The sequence below is a fragment of the Sander lucioperca genome, chromosome 12 (assembly GCF_008315115.2).
Source record: "Sander lucioperca isolate FBNREF2018 chromosome 12, SLUC_FBN_1.2, whole genome shotgun sequence".
NCBI classification, from domain to species: Eukaryota; Metazoa; Chordata; class Actinopteri; order Perciformes; family Percidae; genus Sander; species Sander lucioperca.
This window is the reverse complement of record NC_050184.1, coordinates 39,357,626-39,379,681: the sequence shown is the minus strand read 5'-3', so window position 1 is coordinate 39,379,681 and position 22,056 is coordinate 39,357,626. Positions and strand designations below refer to the sequence as shown.

Sequence of the window (22,056 nt, the reverse complement as noted above, 5' to 3'; positions counted from 1 at the left end):
CCATGTAAATAATCAGGACTTTTAGCGTGTATAGAGCCAGCATATTTCCTCCAGACTCCATGTAAATAATCACTACTTTTAGTGTCTATAGAGCCAGCATATTTCCACCAGACTCCATGTAAATAATCAGGACTTTTAGTGTGTATAGAGCCAGCATATTTCCACATGTAAATGGGTGAATTAAGGCTTTATTTCAACCAAACCAGAGTGGTGATTGTTGGAACAGTGGAAAGATGAACCAAGACGGCTTTTCATAGTTTTATTTAGTTTCTGTCCACTTTGAATGAAGTGTGTTTTACGATGCTAAAAGTACTGATTATTTACATGGAGTCTGGTGGGTTAGTGGACACTAACTGCTGCTGAACATTAGTCCTGTAGGGTCACATTACAGCTCGGTTCTGGTTTAATACTGGACCAGTTTCACAGATTGTTGTTCCATCAGACACTCAGACACAGAAACATGGAGACAGAGAGTCCAGGTTGGAAAAACTAAGTTATCCTTTAACTTACAATGTAAAATGCCCATTATTGCTTTACTTTTTTACTCATATTACCCTTCAAGGTTTTCCCTTTAATTGTACTTATTATTACTTATATATACACACACACACACACACACACACACACACACACACACACACACACACACGCAAACACACACACACGTAGACTCACACACAGACACACACACACACACACACACACACACACACACGCAAACACACACACACACACACACACACTGAGTGAATAACCATTAACTAATAAACTAACTAACTAACTAACTAACTAGCTAACAAAGGCGCTACTTAAACCAACACAAGAACATTTCCTCGGTAGAAGTTGAACATTAACTGATAATCAGTCATGAAACTAAAGTACTGAACTGGACCTTTGCATCCTGGTTTTTCAGCTCACTGAACTTAACGTTGGTGTGGGGCTTTGCTGATGTCTCTGAAGGCTTAACTACTGTTTATGGTCCTGGGCTTTGGGCCTTTATTGCATGTCTCTCTCTTCATATTAATTTCTGTTTGGGAAGGGGCTCATGTTGTCTTGTTTTGCTCTAACCAGACAGACCCAACGGTGAGAGCTCTACTGTACAAATGCAACTCACAGTTTTGAGTCAAGAGAGTGTTTTTGATGATACAGGACAGTCTTCTGTTTATATAGTTTACGCGAGGTGTGTGCGGCTCTTTCACACAGAAATGAATCATAAAGTGTCTGTTAGGGCCCTATTCTAACGATCTGAGGTCACGGCGTGAAGCGCCTGGTGCAGGTGTGTTTAGGGCGTGTCCTAATCCACTTTTACTAGTTTGACGGCAGTAAAAAGGGTCCGTGTGCCGGGCGCATGGTTCTAAAGGGTTGTCTTGTTAATCATTAATCAGTGTCTTCATTAATCAGAGGTGTGTTTTGGGCGTAACATGCAATAAACGTAAACGTTTCCATGCTGGAATTCAATTTTCTATCCAAAGTTGCTTTCATCCCATTTGACGGCTGTGTCCTCTCAACTCTTGAGCCTGAAGGTCTGAAGTTAGAACGGAAGTACAGAGAGTCGCCTCTATGCAGATGACAAACCGTCTCGTCTCATTGGTGTAAACTGGCTTTCTGATATTTAACTCTGAATTCTTGTAATTCATCGTCGAGAAAGCTTACGTATTTAATAACAGGGAAGTTTACAAGCACTGTTCTTTACAGCGCCGTAAAACTCAGATTAAGTACTTTTTAGCTGCACAAAATGTACGTTTCGTAGTCATAACGGTTAAGATTCTACAGCTCTTTTAAAATAAGAGGAGAATAAGCATGAGCATGTCAAATGCCACGGTAGGCCAAAACAAAGGGAGCGTGGGGCCAAACTTTAGCCTGGCTCCGCCCTCCTACGTACTTCCGCTTAATTTTCATTATCCTTCAGTACGTCGTCTGGGTTTGTGGTATATTCTTGGGTTTTCTCCAACCAAATATTTGGCGGTCCAATCAGTGAACAGAGGGAGTGGCTGAGAGCGATGACGTTGAGGTCGTTTGGTAGTTTGATTTGTAGTTCCGTAATGGCGGCGGAGAAAGATGCGAGCGAAGCCATTCGGTCCGTTGTGGCAACGCTGCTCAATATCCAGAAGTTAAAGCCCGAACAGGCTAACGTACCAGAGTCTGGTAGGACCAGGCTAATGGGCCAGAGTCTGGTAGGACCAGGTTAGTGTACCAGAGTCTGGTAGGACCAGGCTAGTGGACCAGAGTCTGGTAGGACCAGGCTAGTGTACCAGAGTCTGGTAGGACCAGGCTAGTGGACCAGAGTCTGGTAGGACCAGGCTAATGTACCAGAGTCTGGTAGGACCAGGCTAATGTACCAGAGTCTGGTAGGACCAGGCTAATGTACTAGAGTCTGGTAGGACCAGGCTAATGTACCAGAGTCTGGTAGGACCAGGCTAATGTACCAGAGTCTGGTAGGACCAGGCTAATGTACTAGAGTCTGGTAGGACCAGGCTAGCCAAACTTGGCCCACTGTCCCCAAATTGGGCGGTATTGTTATTGATTCTAGTGTGTATAATGTAGCACCAGAGAGTCTTACCGTCTGCCTCCTGCAGGGGGCATCGAAGGACGCAACGCCCAAGAAGGAGAAGGAGAAAGACAACGAGAACTACCAGAAAGTCAAAGAGGTGAGAACACTTTGTCTGTTTTTGTTGTTTTGTCTCTTTGTCTGTTGTGGTGTTTCTGCCGCGCGCTTTCAACAATCAGCCGTCAATCAATCAATCAATCAATCAATCAATCAACATGGGCGGGGCTGTGGTGTCTCTGTTTGTTGATGATGTCCTTTATTTGGTGCTCTTGTCTTAGTCTCAACTTTCACTGCTCAGAATGATTATTACACTATTCCCCTCTCTGGATAACAGCATCTGCCAAATGTCTCAAATGTAAATAAAAGCATCCAAAGTCCTGGATTTGTGTTCATCCGATCAAAACTTCTTTCATCTGATCAATTTCAGTTTCTAAGCGTTCAATTGTTGCCACACACACCGGAGTCTAGTCTGGCTAGTCCACACAGCATTCCTGGATGGGAGGAAAACATGCTCTGGTTGATTGGCATTTCTTTAAACCAATCACAATCATTTTGGGCGGGTGCTAAGCTCCGGACGGAGCCACGGTGTCTCTGCTAAATAGTCTCAGGAAGGAACTTGTTTTGGTGAAACGTGTCCATTCAAAAGTAGTTTTAGTCGTGCAACAGAAAACTCAGATTGGACAGATAGTCTAGCTAGCTGTCTGGATTTACCCTGCAGAGATCTGAGGAGCAGTTAACCATAGTCCTCACAAATCCCTTTGAATGTACCTCAAGCCTGGACAGAGTTGTTCAAAAAGGCTTGCTGCACCTTCTACTTGGAATGACCTACAGAAAACACTCAAACTACAGCGTCTAATTTCCTTAAATGTTTTATATGTAACTAATTTGTTCTGCTATCTTGGCCAGACCTGGTCTATCCAAAGTTGCTTTCATCCCATTTGACGGCTGTGTCCTCTCAACTCTTGAGCCTGAAGGTCTGAAGTTAGAACGGAAGTACAGAGAGTCGCCTCTATGCAGATGACAAACCGTCTCGTCTCATTGGTGTAAACGGGCAGATCGGAGACTTGCAAGGAGACAAAAGTTTCAACTGGTCTGGTCTGAATCTTCGCGGTGAACTGGACTTTAGTCTGTCACCGGCCGTCGTTAGTCTAGGGCTGTCCCAAACCATTATTTTTTAAACGATTAATCTAACAATTAATATTTTCAATTAGCGATTATTTTCCCATTGCTCAATTATTAACAATTTACACAAAACAAATTTCAATAAGGTTCAAGTCTCCGTTTATTAAAATAGTTTAACACTGTTAAAGTAAAATGAATTAGTAGTGTAACCTGAAGCCAGATGTAGGCGATCAATCCAACCACAAAGTAAAGTCACTTTCAGGAGGAATACAAAAATAAAAACTTAAAGTAAACAGAGCAAGTGCAAAAAGAGTAGCCTGGATTTGCTTTTCTTAACAGTAGGTAAAATAATGAATAAGCTCTTCTCCCGTTAATCTTACAGTAAAAAAGTGCAATTTTAGCAACATATGAAATCAGATGTATCACATGAATCCAACATAAGGCAGGTTGCAGAGTGTGTGATACAGGGGTCTTCAACGTTTTTTAAACCAGGGACCCCTTAACTGAAAGAGAGATGGAGCAGGGACCCCCCTTCTACATATTGTATAAAATGAGGTTGCATGTTAAACTGGGCCTAAAGTAACATGTAGGGCAGCCTATAAAAACAGTCCATTCAAGCCTTTAGACATACAATTTTTGCATAGAATACTAATACTAATTCAATTAGGAGAGACTTCGTTGCAGATATGCAAATATTTATTGTACGCAAACATGATATGACATGTACAGTCTTTGGAGATTAGACTCCATCATTATTAAATGATAATAATTAGGGGGTTAGAAGGCCAAAAGCTGATCCCCCGATGGAGTCTAGACACTGATGGCGGTGTGAGGAACCCGAATGTCGAACCGATGAGCCAATGCCGTCCATCAGGAACCAGGAGCCGTGAGGGATGAAGGCCGGAGGAGCGAGGGGAGGAGGAGGGTTGTTCTTAGACTGAAATGACAACTGAGCAGCAGAGAGAGAGACAGGTTTAAAACAGCGGTGTTGTGCTGTGATTAGCTTGAGAATTTCAGGGCCTCTTCTGATTGGTTAGCTAAAGTGGGCGTCTCTAACATCTGTTCAGTTTAGAAGAGAGAGAACATGATTAGTTAGAAGTCTTCCTGTCAGAATTTTCGCTGAGCTCCATTTGTTGGCATGATTTTATAAATTCAATTTTAAATTCTAAAACATAATGCGGCACAGTGAATCCTTAGGATGAACTGTATCTGTGGATGGCTACCTTAGTGACTACCTTACCTATAGTCCAGTAAGCCTATCATCAGTGGGGATTTATATTTTCTAATAATATGTTGGATTCACTTTTTAATTTTTAAAAAAACTTAAAAAAAATATTTTGGAGGCCCCCCTGCAGTGACTCTGAGGACCCCCTAGGGGTCCCAGACCCCCTGTTGAAGATCCCTGGTCTAATATAACAGTCTGTAATCGATTGGGTCACTCGTGATGATGGTAAACCAATAAAATAACACTGCCGACTGACAGCGTTTGATGATGCTTAATGTTAAGTCATAGCGGGGCATCAGAACGGACTAACGTACTACGTCACTACGTTGATAATCGCACATGCTTGGGAGCTTAGATCGGGCCCAAAAAATCTACGTGGACGAATCGTCCCAGCCCGTCGTTAGTCACTCTGATACCCTTGACATCCACTCAAAGATATCTAATGATTTTAAACTGACAGCTTGCACTTAAGTTGCGTTTATACTCAGAAGATTTCCCCAAGTATTCAGGCGGCCATCTTGCCAGAAAAGATGAAAAACGACGTCCACCGTTCTGACAACACACAACCTATTTTGGCATCAAAAGTAACAGCAAACTAAAGTTTTAATATTCCTAATTCTAATTACAAAATGCCGTTGTGATCATACTTTTCGTATTTGTTTACCAAATTATTTTAAAACTTCTTTTAAACTTGAAAAGTGTGTCTCATTACAGATGTTCCATAAATTCAGAATTATTTTTATATTTTGGGCCTCACTCGTTCATTAAACATGCACCTTCATTGGCTGTCAGCCAGACTCTGTGTGACTGAGTGTGTGTGTGTGTGTGTGTGTGTGTGTCTGTGTGTGTTTGTGTGTGTGTGTCTGTGTGTGTGTGTGTGTGTGTGTGTGTTTGTGTGTGTGCGTGCATGCGTGTCTGTCTGTCTGTGTGTGTGTGTGTCTGTGTGTGTATATGTATGTGCATGCGTGCGTGTGTCTGTGTGTGCGCGTGCATGTGTGTGTGTGTGTCTGTGTGTTTGTGTGCATGTGTGCGTGCATGTGTGTGTGTGTGTGTCTCTGTGTGTGTGTGTGTGTGTTTGTGTGTGTGTGTGTGTGTGTGTGTGTGTGTGTGTCTCTGTGTGTGTGTGTGTGTGTGTGTGTGTGTCTCTGTGTGTGTGTGTGTGTGTGTGTGTGTGTGTGTGTGTGATTTTCTCTCATTTTAAACAACTTTTAGAAACCCTTAGCTTTCACAGCATCAGTTATTTTGAACGTTATACAATATGATAATCTACCAACCCTCTGAATCTTTACTTAACAGGTTCCTGATGACAGTTTTATGCAACGTTCACATCGCTCTCTTTTCGTCATATTAAAATATTATTAGCGTTTCCACACGCAGTAAGTAATGTGTACAAAGAAGCCTCTCTTATATTTAAACAACATGCAATAGTCTTAAATATAGATGTGGCTTCCAGCATCATTGCCAACAGTTTATTTTCATTTTCGCAACAAAAGCGACACCAAGGGCCTTCCCAAAATTGTGAGAATTAGATTAGATTAAATCCAACTTTATTGTCATTGTGCAGAGTACAAAGACAACGAAATGCAGTTTGCGTCCAACCAGAAGTGCAAAAAAAGCAGAAAAGTGCAATGTGATATACAAGTATAGACAGGACAAGAGATGTAGAGCAGTGTAGACAGTAGTGTACAGTTGGTTAACAGATGGTGGTTTAGAGTAATATAAATTAAATATAAATGTGTGTATTAGCAGTTACCTTATAAGAGCAGAATAAATATGGCTATGTAATATGAACAATGTATGAACAACATGTACAGATATGTGCAATGTAGTAGCAGTACCATCATAATAGTAGTATGAATAATATAGATATATGCAGTGTTTTAACAGAATATATTATAAGAAAACAGAATAATAATTAGCGCCACCTATTGGCTGATTGATGGGGAACTACTGAGTGAGCTACTGACTTGCAGTGTGCGGCCTTTCCAAAAACCCTTTTTTTCATTATTAATTACAGCGCCACCATGTGGCCGATTGGGCTCATATCTCCTGGGAACCACACTTCCATGTGTACTTGTCTTGATATTATGTCTTATTTGTATATTATGTCAGACTGATCTCATGAAGTGGTGTATGTATGACACGCCAATCCTTATGCCATTATTGGCGTGTTATCAAGACACATACTCGCTTTTTAGCGTGTTTATCAACGCCGTTTGGCCTCCATTGACTTACATTATCTTGCGATTGCGTGTGAATTGACGCCGTAGCGAGTAGTATGAAAGGCCGAACATCTGCGTAGGGAGGCTGGTCGGGGGGGAGGATGGGTCAAACACAGGACTTTCACCCAGGAGACCGGGGATCGGGTCCCGCGTGTCACGTTTCCTAAACCCAACCAGTTCTTTTTTTCCTAAACTCAACCCGTCCGCTGTATACGGCGCTCAAAATGCGTGCAGATAACACGCCACTTGGCTTAAGAAAGTGGGCGTGTATGTTTACGCAAAGTCATGATGTCATGTTGATTATGTTGATATGTGCCTATATGTATATTATTGTCTCTATTGTACAGTATGTGTCTATATCACTATTTATCTACTGAATGTTTACTACTACATGTCTACTTGTTGAATGTATAGAGAGTTAACACCTACCTAAGTCAAATATGTTGTGTATTTTTAGTATACTTGGCCAAAAAAACTGATTCTGATATTAATCAGAAGATGATATTTGTCTCTCTCCGCTGTAGATCCTGGAGAGGTTGAATAAAATGTGCAGCAGCGGCGTTTGGAAGAAGCAGCAGAGGTTGTTGAAGAACATGGGTGCTCATAAAGTGATGCTGGACCTGCTGCAGGTGTCCTACGACCAGGTAAGACTGGCCAAAATAAAAGCCTCTTAGCCCTCCTGTTGTCTTCCCATCGACCATGCAACTTTTGTTTTTCTGGGTGAAAATTTCAAATTAAAACTTTTTTTGGTGACGTTTTTGTCACTTTTTTCAAAAAGGTTCGTCATTTTTTTCCCAGTGGTTTTGTCACTTTTTCCGACTTTTTGGTTATGCATGTGTTAACCCTTGTGTTGTTTTCAAGTCAAATTTGACCCGTTCTCAAAATGTCCATCTCCGAAATATGGGTTTCTTTTTAACTTCCTAATTTTAATTAATCAAAAATAACGGATAGATGATTCCATGCAACGCGCTTCACAAGTACAACAAATGATCAGATCTCTGTATGTGTATGTGTGTGTGTGTGTGTGTGTGTGTGTGTGTGTGTGTGTGTGTGTGTGTGTGTGTGTGTGTGTGTGTGTATGTGTATGTGTGTGTGTGTGTGTGTGTGTGTGTGTGTGTGTGTGTGTGTGTGTCTGCAGCATGATGTGAAGATGCAGGAGATCATCCGGTACACTCACCTGTTCCTCCAGAAGTTCTGTACGGGGAACCAGGAGAACCAGACTCTGCTGCACAAGAACCTGACCCTCTTCCTCAACCCTGGGGTACGCTGCTCCAGCACTCTGCACTCAGCACTCAGCACTCAGCACTCAGCACTCAGCACTCTGCACTCAGCACTTATTATTTAGTTTTTGTTTATTTTGAAGTTATGCATTCTTAGACGCTTGAAGTTCGGAGTTTATTTGAGACTGACTTTAGAGCCGACAAACAACAATGTATAAACATGATTTTTTGTCAATTTTTTAACACGTTTTTTGTCACTTTTTTTAACAAGTTTTTCTCACCTTTGATGATGTTTTTGATATTTTTTTTCTTCACTTTTTCAGATTTTTTTTGGTCACTTTTTTCAGCATTTAAAAAAAAAAATGTTTTTGTCGATTTTTCCAACGTGTCACTTCAACGTTCTTTTGTCATAGTTCTGATATAGAAAGTTGTTGTCGACTTTATTCCAATTTTTTTGTCACTTTTTGGCCGTTTTTTTTAATTATGTTTTTGTCACCTTTGGGGATGTTTTTGATGGGTTTTTTGTCACTTTTTCCCAATTTTTTTGGTCACTTTTTTCAGTGTTTAAAAAAAAAATAACGTTTTTGTAAAGTAGTTAACTCCTGTGTGTGCAGCTGCAGGAGGCGGAGACGGTGCAGCACATCTTCTGTAACAACTACCAGCTGTGCAGCGAGATCTCGGAGAGCGTCCTGCAGCACTTCATCCACTGCCTGGCCACGCACGGACGCCACGTCCAGTACCTCAACTTCCTGCACACCATCATTAAGGCCGAGGGCAAGTACGTCAAGAAGTGCCAGGACATGATCATGACCGAGGTGAGGACCGCGACGCAGCATAGTCATGTATCAGCGTCTGATTGGGTGGTGATGTAACGCTGCGATCTCTCTGTCTGTAGCTAACCAACGCAGGCGAGGACGTGGTCGTCTTTTACAACGACAAGACTTCCTTCAACGTGATGCTGGAGCTGATGGCGGAGAGCAGGGAGGGGGTCAAAGAGAGCAGCCCGCTCAGGTAACCAAAGCACATATATCTACCCTCAGAGGTGGAGGGAGTAGCAGCACGAAGCCCGACGCAGTTGTCAGTTTCCTGTCCAGCGTCCACGTCGTTTAAATAACAAATGCACCTGCGCCCATAAATAGAGCCCTAAAGCCCATGTTGCAGGTTAACCACCACTGTTGATTAATGGGTACATAAAGCACTCAACATGTATATCATTGTTAAAGATGTCTCCAAATAGTGTTAAAGGCCAGTTTTTGTCGTTTTTGGTATTAGTGGATTTTTTAACGCAATTCGGTGATGACGTCACGTTGGGGAGACGTGCCTCAGCCTAGTACTAGAACTATGGTGACCGTGCCTCAGCCTAGTACTAGAACTATGGTGACCGTGCCTCAGCCTAGTACTAGAACTATGGTGACCGTGCCTCAGCCTAGTACTAGAACTATGGTGACCGTGCCTCAGCCTAGTACTAGAACTATGGTGACTGCATCAGCCTAGTACTAGAACTATGGTGACTGCATCAGCCTAGTACTAGAACTATGGTGACCGTGCATCAGCCTAGTACTAGAACTATGGTGACCGTGCATCAGCCTAGTACTAGAACTATGGTGACCGTGCCTCAGCCTAGTACTAGAACTATGGTGACCGTGCATCAGCCTAGTACTAGAACTATGGTGACTGTGCATCAGCCTAGTACTAGAACTATGGTGACCGTGCATCAGCCTAGTACTAGAACTATGGTGACCGTGCATCAGCCTAGTACTAGAACTATGGTGACCGTGCATCAGCCTAGTACTAGAACTATGGTGACCGTGCATCAGCCTAGTACTAGAACTATGGTGACTGTGCATCAGCCTAGTACTAGAACTATGGTGAGAACTATGGTGACCGTGCATCAGCCTAGTACTAGAACTATGGTGACCGTGCATCAGCCTAGTACTAGAACTATGGTGAGAACTATGGTGACCGTGCATCAGCCTAGTACTAGAACTATGGTGAGAACTATGGTGACCGTGTATCAGCCTAGTACTAGAACTATGGTGACCGTGCCTCAGCCTAGTACTAGAACTATGGTGACTGTGTATCAGCCTAGTACTAGAACTATGGTGACTGTGTATCAGCCTAGTACTAGAACTATGGTGACTGTGTATCAGCCTAGTACTAGAACTATGGTGACTGTGTATCAGCCTAGTACTAGTACTATGGTGACTGTGAGTTACTGAGGCTGCTCAGTAACCCCATCACCAGAAAAGTTCGTCTAATATCCTTCACTGGTCTCCGTCCAGAGACACGGGATCTGTTGGTCCATTATATGTACTGTCTATGGTCGTCTCCCCAACGTGACGTAATGCAATGCATTGTGGGGGAAAAGAGAATCATTGCAAACCGCTGTAAAATAGTACTACTTTTTCGTATTTTATTCCGTTTTGTGATATCCATTGTATTTGATGTTGTTGGGTAACAGTTTAAATGTTTATTACCAACAAGCAAATTACGCAAATTCGTTAAAAAATAAACCCTGCAACATGGGCTTTAAACAGATGATTGGTTTTGACCCGATCCTCCCTCTGAATGTTTGACACGACCCCAGGTATCACATCTCTCTGGTGGAGCTGCTGGCAGCCTGCGCTGAGGGGAAGAACGTTTACACCGAGATCAAATGTACCTCGCTGCTGCCGCTGGAGGACGTGGTCCGAGTGGTGACACACGAGGACTGCATCACCGAGGTACGGAGTGGGTCAGCGCTTTGATGTACACACACACACACACACACACACACACACACACACACACAGACACACACACACACACACACACACACACACACACAGACACACACACAGACACACACACACACACACACACACACACACATTCAATGTTTTTTCACTTTTATGTTGCTTTTTCTATGACTTTTTAGGGCTTTATTTCGACCAAACTGTAATTGAGAAAGCTATGATTCTCTGTCTGTCTCTCTCTGTCTCTCTCTCTCTCTGTCTCTCTCTCTGTCTCTCTCTCTCTCTGTCTCTCTCTCTGTCTCTCTGTCTGTCTCTCTCTCTGTCTCTCTCTCTGTCTCTCTCTCTCTCTGTCTCTCTCTCTGTCTCTCTGTCTGTCTCTCTCTGTCTCTCTGTCTCTCTCTGTCTCTCTCTCTGTCTCTCTCTGTCTCTATCTATCTCTCTCTGTCTCTCTGTCTGTCTCTCTCTCTCTCTCTGTCTCTCTCTGTCTCTCTCTCTGTCTCTCTCTGTCTCTATCTATATCTGTCTGTCTCTCTGTCTGTCTCTCTCTCTCTGTCTGTCTATCTATCTCTCTCTCTCTCTCTCTCTCTCTCTGTCTCTCTCTCTCTCTCTCTCTGTCTCTATCTATATCTGTCTGTCTCTCTCTCTCTCTGTCTCTCTGTCTCTCTGTCTCTATCTATATCTGTCTGTCTCTCTCTCTGTCTCTATCTATATCTGTCTGTCTCTCTCTCTCTGTCTGTCTGTATCTCAGGTGAAGGTGGCCTATGTGAACTTTGTGAATCACTGCTACGTGGACACCGAGGTGGAGATGAAGGAAATCTACACGTCCAATCACATCTGGAAGCTGTTTGAGGACTTCACAGTGGACATGGCCAGGGTACCCTGACTATTACTAATACTACAGAACTACAGAGTACTCAGTAATCACTTTCTACGTACCTCATCACCACCCAGAGTGTGTGTAGTACGTGATACGCAGATATACGCCGTATACCCCCCAGGAAAGGTCTAGGGTTCCTGTATACCCACTTACAACAGCATCAGGATAACGTTAAGCAACGATGATTGTTTAGTGGCAGAACTTTCACACTTTGGTTCATATATTCCCCGTCTGTGTGGCGAGTCACGTAGGAAGGTTGTACTTAGTGTCTTCATTAATCAGAGGGGTGTTTTGGGCGTAACATGCAATCAACCAATCAGAGATCATCTCCCATTCCCTTTAAAAGCCAGGCGTGTTTGGACCTTGGAGCATTGCTGTTATGATGGAGGATTTACACCGTAATATTTTTATTAGTAATCTTCTGCATGTGTGTGTGCTGCTGTGTGTCCCTGTGTGTGTAACAAGCATAGTGTGCACGTGCTGTGCACGAGCCTAGGAGCATTTTACTAATGCTCTGTTAAAATAACAATGAAATGCTGCGTTACTGACTTTAGACCAGGTTTTTGTTGGTTAATGGTGTGATCACTTCCCGCTGCCTCAAGATAGCAATACTCCCAGAATGCACCTGAACACACCTCCCTGTAAGACCAGCACGCCCAGAATGCACCTGAACACACCTCCCTGTAAGACCAGCACGCCCAGAATGCACCTGAACACACCTCCCTGTAAGACCAGCACACCCAGAATGTACCTGAACACACCTCCCTGTAAGACCAGCACACCCAGAATGTACCTGAACACACCTCCCTGTAAGACCAGCACACCCAGAATGTACCTGAACACACCTCCCTGTAAGACCAGCACACCCAGAATGTACCTGAACACACCTCCCTGTAAGACCAGCACACCCATGGGCCACAGATGGGAGCAGGTGCATTTGTTATTTAAACGACGTGGGCGCTGGACGGGAAACTGACAACTGCGTCGGTCTTAAACTAGCAAAGACACTTGTGTCGGGCTTCGCTCTGCGCCGGGTGCAGGATAGGACCCTGAATGTTTTGGTAAGCCGGCCCCTGAAGCTGCAGCAGACGTTAATATTACAGGAAATGAGCCAGATGAGGAGGATGCTATACGCTGTAACAGTACCAATAAAGTTATGGGTTGTCGCTCTGGGACGGGCGAGTATGAGGCTGGGAGGGAAACAATCCCAGTATCCTCACTACACACTGCTTCTGTGTGTGTTTCTCTGCAGGTGTGTAACAAGCGAGAGAAGCGTCTGTCTGACCCCATCCTGGAGAAATACATCATCAACGTGGTGTTCGACACCATCCACGCCTTCTTCAGCTCGCCGTTCTCTGAGAACAGCACGTCGCTGCAGGTCAGGACCAGCATGCAACGCTCACACGCCGTGATGGCGTCAGGTCATGCCTACCACACACAGGGTCACAAGACTACAACTAACTCTCTCTCTCTCTCTCTCTCTGTCTCTCTCTCTCTCCCTCTATCTCTCTCTATCTTTCTCTCTCTCTCTCTCTCTCCCTCTCTCTCTCTGTCTCTCTCTCTCTCTCTCTCTCTCTCTCTGTCTCTCTCTCTCTCTCTGTCTCTCTCTATCTCTCTCTGATCTCTCTCTCTCTCATCTCTCTCTCTCTCTGCTCTCTCTCTCTGTCTCTCTCTCTCCCCTCTCTCTCTGTCTCTCTCTCCTCTCTCTCTCTCTCTCTCTCTCTGTCTCTCTCTCTCTCTCTCTGTCTCTCTCTCTCTCTCTCTCTCTCTCTCTCTCTGTCTCTCTCTCTCTCTCTGTCTCTCTCTCTCTCTCTCTCTCTCTCTGTCTCTCTCTCTCTCTCTCTCTCTCTCTCTCTGTCTCTCTCTCTCTCTCTCTCTCTCTCTCTCTGTCTCTCTCTCTCTCTCTCTCTGTCTCTCTGTCTGTCTGTCTCTCTCTCTGTCTCTCTGTCTGTCTGTCTCTCAGACTCATCACACCATCATGACTCAGCTGCTGCAGTCGTCTGTCCGTCTGCTGGACTGTCCCTGGCTGCAGCAGCAGCACCGAGGACAGGTGGAGACCTGCATCAGGACCCTCGCCATGACCGGTGTGTGTGTGTGTGTGTGTGTGTGTGCGTGCGTGCGTGCGTGCGTGTGTGTGTGTGTGTGTATGCGTGTGTGTGTGTGTGTGTGTGTGTGTGTGTGTGTGTGCGTGCGTGCGTGCGTGCGTGCGTGTGTGTGTGTGTATGCGTGTGTGTGTGTGTGTGTGTGTGTGTGTGTGTGTGTGTATGCGTGTGTGTGTGTGTATGCGTGTGTGTGTGTGTGTGTGTGTGTGTGGTGTGTGTGTGTATGCGTGTGCGTGTGTGCATGCGTGTGTGTCTGTGTGTGTGTGTGTGTGTGTGTATGCGTGTGTGTGTGTGTGTGTGTGTGTGTGTGTGTGTGTATGCGTGTGTGTCTGTGTGTGCGTGTGTGTGTGTGTGCGTGTGTATGCGTGTGTGTGTGTGTGTGTGTGTGTGTGTATGCGTGTGCGTGTGTGTGTGTGTGTGTATGCGTGTGTGTCTGTGTGTGTGTGTATCTGTGTGTGTGTGTGCGTGTGTGTGTGTGTGTGTGTATGCGTGTGTGTGTGTGTGTGTGTGTGTGTGTGTGTGTGTATGCGTGTGTGTCTGTGTGTGTGTGTGTGTGTGTGTGTGTGTGTGTATGCGTGTGTGTGTGTGTGTGTGTGTGTGTGTGTGTGTGTGTGTGTGTGTGTGTGTGTGTGTGTAATTGCTGATTGATTATATATTTCTCTCTGAGCAGCTAAGAGTCGGTCCATCCCTCTCCCTCTGGACCTGGAGGCTCAGATCGGCACCATGTTGTCCACGTCCTCTCTCAACTCTCTGTCCCGGTCCAACCCAAACTACAAGTCCCTGTCCCGCTCCTCCAGAACCATCGCTCCCAGCAACCCCTGGGACTACAAGAACATCATAGAGAAACTGCAGGTACACGCACAAATACACAAACAGCCACACCAGTACCACACTGATCAAAGGCCTGAAACCCCAGACGGGAATATGACGAGAAGAAGTATAAAATGATAAGTACTCTATCGTTATATTTATGTTATTTAACTAGGACAAGACAAACAATTCAACCCTAGAAAATATAACCCTTCAGCTGACACTAACTAATAACTGTGTGTGTATGTGTATGTGCGTGTGTGTGTGTGTGTGTATCTGTGTGTGTATCTGTGTGTGTGTGTGTCTCTCTGTGTGTGTGTGTGTGTGTCTCTGTGTGTGTGTGTGTGTGTGTGTGTGTGTATCTGTGTGTGTGTGTGTGTGTGTGTGTGTGTGTGTGTGTGTCTATCTGTGTGTGTGTGTGTGTGTGTGTGTGTGTGTCTCTGTGTGTGTATGTGTGTGTGTGTGTATCTGTGTGTGTGTGTGTGTGTGTGTGTATCTGTGTGTGTGTGTCTCTCTGTGTGTGTGTGTGTGTGTGTGTGTGTGTGTGTGTGTGTGTGTGTGTGTGTGTGTGTGTGTGTGTGTATCTGTGTGTGTATCTGTGTGTGTAGGACATCATCACCACCCTGGAGGAGCGTCTGAAGCCTCTGGTGAACGCTGAGCTGTCCGTGCTGGTGGACGTGCTGCATCAGCCTGAGCTGCTGTTCCTGGAGGGCTCGGACACGCGGCAGCGCTGCGAGTCTGGAGGGTTCATCTCCAAGTAGGTCCCTAAAAAACACCGCACACAGGCTGCATCCACCCGGCTACGCTGGGCGCCCGGGTAGCTCACCTGGTATTTTTTTCTAAATGTCTCTGTTTTAGGGGATCGGAAACTCCGCAGTAGTGTTGACGCCAGGTGTATCTGTCTTTAAAGCAACACGTAGCAGTGGCTGTAGCCTGAGGCATGATGGGTAAATGATGGGTAAACAATTCTCCTGGACAGAAAAGGGGGTGGACAGTGTCTCAAATGTCAAAAACAGTCAATAAAACATACAAACAAGTCCTAAAACCGTATGCTGATATACATAGTCCATGTAGTGTTTAGTAACTCCTAAATAATGTTGATTCCTCACTGACGTCCAGTCATCACCTTGCATCACTTTGCAGCAGTTCCAGTGTGGCTGTTTTCTCCGTGTCCTACAGGCTGTGTGGTCAAACTACTGTCCCTCCCCCTCCACAACTTTTTAAAAGTAAACTTTCCATTCAGAATCTTACTGGCATCCATTTCGGTGTCTCGCGCTCACCATCCACTCAAAACGTAACGTTAGCCTACTACTCTTTGCCCGGCTCGCGAGCCCAAACCAGTGTGTGCGGCGTGCCTGTTGTTCTGTTTCCGGTCTAGCTAGATCTGGTGTGGTGTTGTAGTTTTTCTAACGTTACTAGTTGTTACAACAGCATGTGAAAAAACTACAAAGTTTACTAGGCCAAAAAGAACGTTAATCTCGCGATAAAAAAAAATGACACCATTAAAATGGGTTTGCGTTAACGCCGTTAATAACGCGTTTAACTGACCGCACTAATAATTTTAACTGAAAATTGGTTAACATTATGGATGATATTGCTCCATTTAAGCTTAAAAGAGTTGCTGAGAAGCAGAAAGCTCCATGGAAACTAAATCCACCGATCACACTCCTAAAGAGAGAGTGTAGGAAGACTGAAAGAAAGTGGCCTAAATCCAAACTACTTATCCATTTTCAAATACACAAAGAGATGCTACGCAAATACAACTCTGACACATGCAAAGCAAGTAGGGCTGGTCCGAATACCATTTTTTGAGCTTCGAATTTAAGGACATTTCAGAATACCACACATGCAAAGCACAACTACACAACAAGTGCAGACAGAGCGTGATGCCACTTATAGACAGGCTATTTATCTTATAAAGCGAGACGTATCTGTATATATGTGTGTCCGTGTTTGGGGGGAAGGTAACCTGCACATCAGCAGACACCACATGCAGAATACCTTACAACAGTGGGGGGGACTCTTTTCCTGCTATTGTATTAAATTGCTGTGAGCTGACAGAACATAACGTAGCCTAATCTCTGAGATTATTCCTTCACATGGCGGTGCAATGAGAGAAAATCTCAGAGTTGAACCAGGCAGATACATCAGTTTTCATCAGACTCACCCTGGGTCGGGTTAATTAAGTCGCCAAAATAACTCGCGAATCAAATCCATACTTCACCGTTAACCGTCAAGCCACTAAACCTGTATGTGTTCACCTGTGTGTCTGTGTTTGTGTGTGTGTGTGTGTGTGTGTGTGTGTGTGTGTGTGTGTGTGTGTGTATCTGTGTGTGTGTGTGTGTGTGTGTGTGTCTGTGTGTGTGTGTGTGTGTGTGTCTGTGTGTCTGTGTGTGTGTGTGTGTGTGTGTGTGTGTGTGTGTGTGTGTGTGTGTGTGTGTGTGTGTGTGTGTGTGTGTGTGTGTGTGTGTGTGTGTGTGTGTGTGTGTGTGTGTATCTGTGTGTGTGTGTGTGTCTGTGTGTGTGTGTGTGTGTGTGTGTGTGTGTGTGTGTGTGTGTGTGTGTGTGTGTATCTGTGTGTGTGTGTGTGTGTGTGTGTCTGTGTGTGTGTGTGTGTGTGTGTGTGTGTGTGTGTGTGTATCTGTGTGTGTGTGTGTGTGTGTGTCTGTGTGTGTGTGTGTGTGTGTGTGTGTGTGTGTGTGTGTGTGTGTGTGTGTGTGTGTAGGCTGATCCAGCACACCAAAGCGCTGATGTGTTCCGAGGAGAAGTTGTGTATCAAAGTGCTGAAAACTCTGCAGGAGATGCTGATCAGGACTCTGGACTTTGATGAAAAGGTAACAGTCACAAACTAACTTTCTAATTATTCCCAAACCTAAAAACCTGACCCTCAACTTCCAGAGAGGGGCACTCGAGGTCTGAGACTCGGACTCGAGTACTTAAGTCGCACAGCACAGCTTGGGACTTCAGACTCGACTCGGACTCTAAATGTGGGACTTGTGAACAGTCTTTATGTTTTGGAATCGCTGTTGAGCTGAATGTTGTTCCCCTCTACCCTGACTACATACGTTAAGGCCGACCGTCAGCAGTAAAGCCAGTGTGACTGATCAGTCTCCCCGAGTTGGTCCAAAAAGTTCCTCAGAACACCGAAGAGACGAGACGTAATATGTAGAGATGCACCGATAGACCGGCCGGTGACCGGAATTGGCCGGTTTTCACGTGCTCGGCCATGACCGGCGACCGGCAGGTCAGTCTGACATATGGTGATTTCATGCCGGTCAACGCTCCAATTAACTGACAACATAAGTTATACCAGTTACAGTTCTCAAGGACGCACGCACACACGGACGCCACGGCACGGACGCCACAGCACGGACGCCACAGCACGGACGCCACAGCACGCTCTCTTTCTCCTTTCTCTCAACTTTTCCGCCGTGTGTGGCGTGTACCCGCTCGTGGTGTGAAACTCGTGTCAGCGCTATTCTCCACATGTAGGAACCTGGTGAATTAACCTGCAACATGTCAGCTGTTTGGGAATTCTTCAGCGTGTGTGCAGAAGATAACAAGTTTACAATATGCAACACCTGCAAGGAGAAAGTAGGGCGTGGAGGGACGACACCAAAAACCTAAATCACATTTCTTTAGTTGATATTGATGTGAAAAGAAGGAAATGGTTCTAACATTGCTCTTTAGATGTGTGTGTGAATGTCCCACACCAGGAGTAATTTATATAGTTCTATTTTATAGTGATCCATTATCTGTTCAACACATGTTCTATTAAAGAAAAGATAGAAAATAAATATGTGTGTGCTGTAAAGTGGTTAGAAAAAATGAAATCAGAATCGGCCTAGAAAGTTGTAATCGGTGCATCTCTAGTAATACGTCTCCATAGCAGCAGGCGGCGCTAATCTGGATTGTCGCCCAAAAAATGAAAACCGGCAGCTGATTGGACGAACGCGTCACGTGGGTCTGGCTGCTGCTTCCGGATTTAGGATTTTTCAACCGGCCATTAATGGCGGCTCGTTCAGAATACGATCTCATATTGGACTAAAATAGTTCACCGAAACGTGTTTCTGGAAACATTTTAAGAGAGAAATAGGCCGTGCAGTTGCTGAATCTGTCTTCATTTCAGATCAACAAAGGTCAGTTTAAAAGATTTTATCAGATTTTGAGAGACTCATCCCGCTCACCGTTTCCGGGTGAGTCCCGACTGTCCTGTCTCTGAAAGTCCTGTCTCTGACTGTCCTGTCCTGTCTCTGACTGTCCTGTCTCTGACTGTCCTGTCCTGTCTCTGACTGTCCTGTCCTGTCTCTGACTGTCCTGTCTCTGACTGTCCTGCCCTGTCTCTGACTGTCCTGTCCTGTCTCTGACTGTCCTGTCTCTGACTGTCCTGCCCTGTCTCTGACTGAACATGTCAGGTCGGCCCAAATGAAGGCCGACGGCTCCTCTGACGGCCAACTGGCCCGGTGTGTGTGTGTGTGTGTGTGTGTGTGTGTGTGTGTGTGTGTGTGTGTGTGTGTGTGTGTGTGTGTAGCTGCCTTCAGGGCTGCTGAAATGAATCCGTGCAGGGAGCAGAGACAGACCATAATATTACCTACACATGTTGCTTGTTGATTTTCCGTTCGCGGCTTTTTGTGTTTTTGGCTTTAAAAACTTCAGAAAACAAGACCCAAATAAAAAATCTGAATGCTGGGCGCCTGGGTAGCTCACCTGGTAGAGTGTGCGCCCCATGTAAAGAGGCTTAGTCTTCGATGCAGCTGTCGCGGGTTTGATTCCGACCTGCGGCTGTTTGCTGCATGTTGTTCCCTTTCATATCTACAGCTGTTCTATCTAATGAAGGCCGAAAATGGCACTAAAAAATAATTTTCAAAAAAAGATCTGAATATGGAAGATAAAGGATTCAACCACGTGTGTGTGTGTGTGTGTGTCTTTGTTTTTGTGTCTCTGTGTGTGTGTGTGTGTGTGTGTGTGTGTGTGTGTGTGTTTTTGTGTTTATGTCTGTGTGTGTGTGTGTATGTGTGTGTGTGTGTGTGTGTGTGAGACTGTGTGTGTGTGTGTGTGTGTGCGTGTCTTTGTGTTTGTGTCTCTGTGTGTTTGTGTGTGTGTGTGTGTGTGTGTGTGTGTGTGTGTGTGTGTGTGTGTGTGTGTGTGTGTGTGTGTGTGTGTGTGTGTGTGTGTGTGTGTGTGAGACTGTTTGTCTGTGTAAATCTACAAATATGTCAACAATTATTATTTAAAAAGCACCGTATTTATGCACCGTATGTATAAAGGCTTTAGGCCGCCCAGTTTAATATGCAACTTCATGTTATACATTATACGTAGTAGGGGGTCCTAAAGACCCCTGGTTTAAACTATGACCTATATTCTGTGTCACATCTTGTTAGCCAACATCATTCCAGCTTATTGCTGTTACAGTTTCACACTTATTTTTGGAATTCATGGTCAATTGACTTCATTGATGTGAAATTATACCTTACTTCTGAGTTTAAAAAAGCAGAAATGATGAATTATTTTGGACTAATACTTAAGATCAGAGGACGCTGAGTGGATGATCACAGTGTGTTTTGAAACCATATTACATTTAATTACATTAAATATAGAAATGGGTCAAATATGACCCGAGGACATCAGGAAGTTCTCTTAAGGGAACATTTTCAAAAAGCTGTACCTGTATTAGGGCTGTCAAACGATTAATTTTTTTTAATCGCGATTAATCGCATATTTTATCACATGATTAAAATTCTATTATTTTGCATTTCAAACAGTTTTTAAGTACATATTAACAATGGAAAGCCATTCTTACCAGTGGATCTTGATTGGGAATCAAATGAATGCAAAGAAAGTGACTTTATGAAGTTGATTTTAAGATTTCTAAGATGTGTTAGGAGGAAGTGGCAGCTTGATGAGAAGTAACGGTGCTGCAAAGGGTCAAAATAGTCGCCTTTTAGGCACCACGCAAATGCCTTGTATCAGCATTCTCATTGTTACTAGTAATACTACTGTCATTACTTATAATTATTACTATTTGTTTGGGTCTTGAGTTATAACTGCAACTGCCATTACTACTCTGTCTTTAGTTCTTTTCCTGAGCAATGCAGGGTTGGGTTTGGAGGGTTAAAAAAAATGTTAAAATGACCCTTTTGTTACACCCTTGTGTTATCACTTCTTTTATAAAAATGTCAATAAAGAAATTGTAAAAAAAAAATGAATAAATGCCGGCATGCGATTAATGCGATTAGAAAAAATTAATCACATCGCGTCGGCCCTTAATCACATCACGATTAACGCATTAACACTGACAGCCCTAATATATATATATATATATATATATATATAATATATATATATATATATATATAATATATATAATATATATGTGTATATATGTAAATATATAGTAAAGGAGTCTTAATAACAGATATCATGCTACCTTTCTGGTTGCGTCCGAAATCTCCTCCTCTGCTCTACAGACTCGGTGTTAATGAACAGCAGGGTGGATCTTTCTCAGACGCACTAAGATGTCACTTCCTGAGAGCCTCGTTGCCGTTTTGGTTGGTAACCGTGGTAACCCCTGCCAAATGTTCTGATGTAGAAACTTTGAAAATGGGTCAAATTTGACCCGAAGACAACAGGAGGGTTAAATTACTGGAAAAGGTAAATAACTAGAGCAGCGCTTCTCAAACGCATCACTCAAAGACCACGCAGCTGGGTCTTCTTCCAGCTGAAAGGTCCGGAACCATCGATAACTACACCATTTAATGTGTGTGTGTGTGTGTGTGTGTGTGTGTGTGTGCGTGTGTGTCTGTGTGTGTTTGTGTGTGTGTGTGTTTGTGTGTTTGCGTGTGTGTGTGTGTGTCTGTGTGTGTGTGTGTGTGTGTGCGTGTGCATGTGTGTGTCTGTGTGTGTGTGTTGGAGACGCGTAATCGTGGTAACCCCCTACCGACCCCCCCCCATGACGCCCAAACGGGCACACTTACTTTCCCCGGGCCGCCCGGCAACCGTTACCGTTGAACGTGCTTTGGGATTTCAGACGCAACCAGTGATTCCGTATCCAATCAGCTGAATGTGTGCTATATGACAGATAATAACACATATCATGCTTTGATATTCCTTACGTTTAGCTATGCAGCGTTCTCAGCAGCCTGGAGGGAACGCAGCAGGTGATACCACTCATTTATCCACCACAACAACAACAACA

At 44.3% G+C, this 22,056-nt stretch overlaps 1 protein-coding gene across 1 annotated transcript in view; it reads left to right on the top strand.

Annotated features, from left to right (window-relative positions):
- Positions 1-22,056, top strand: part of itpr3 (inositol 1,4,5-trisphosphate receptor, type 3) — a 148,129-nt gene that overhangs the window by 75,828 nt on the left and 50,245 nt on the right. The window contains exons 27-39 of the mRNA XM_036007833.1: positions 2,577-2,648; positions 7,642-7,761; positions 8,256-8,378; positions 8,952-9,152; positions 9,233-9,348; positions 10,925-11,060; positions 11,821-11,946; positions 13,202-13,327; positions 13,913-14,033; positions 14,722-14,903; positions 15,470-15,618; positions 17,587-17,695; positions 21,980-22,018. Coding sequence (XP_035863726.1) covers positions 2,577-2,648; positions 7,642-7,761; positions 8,256-8,378; positions 8,952-9,152; positions 9,233-9,348; positions 10,925-11,060; positions 11,821-11,946; positions 13,202-13,327; positions 13,913-14,033; positions 14,722-14,903; positions 15,470-15,618; positions 17,587-17,695; positions 21,980-22,018 — 1,620 coding nt within the window. The remainder of the gene's footprint in view (positions 1-2,576; positions 2,649-7,641; positions 7,762-8,255; positions 8,379-8,951; positions 9,153-9,232; positions 9,349-10,924; positions 11,061-11,820; positions 11,947-13,201; positions 13,328-13,912; positions 14,034-14,721; positions 14,904-15,469; positions 15,619-17,586; positions 17,696-21,979; positions 22,019-22,056) is intronic.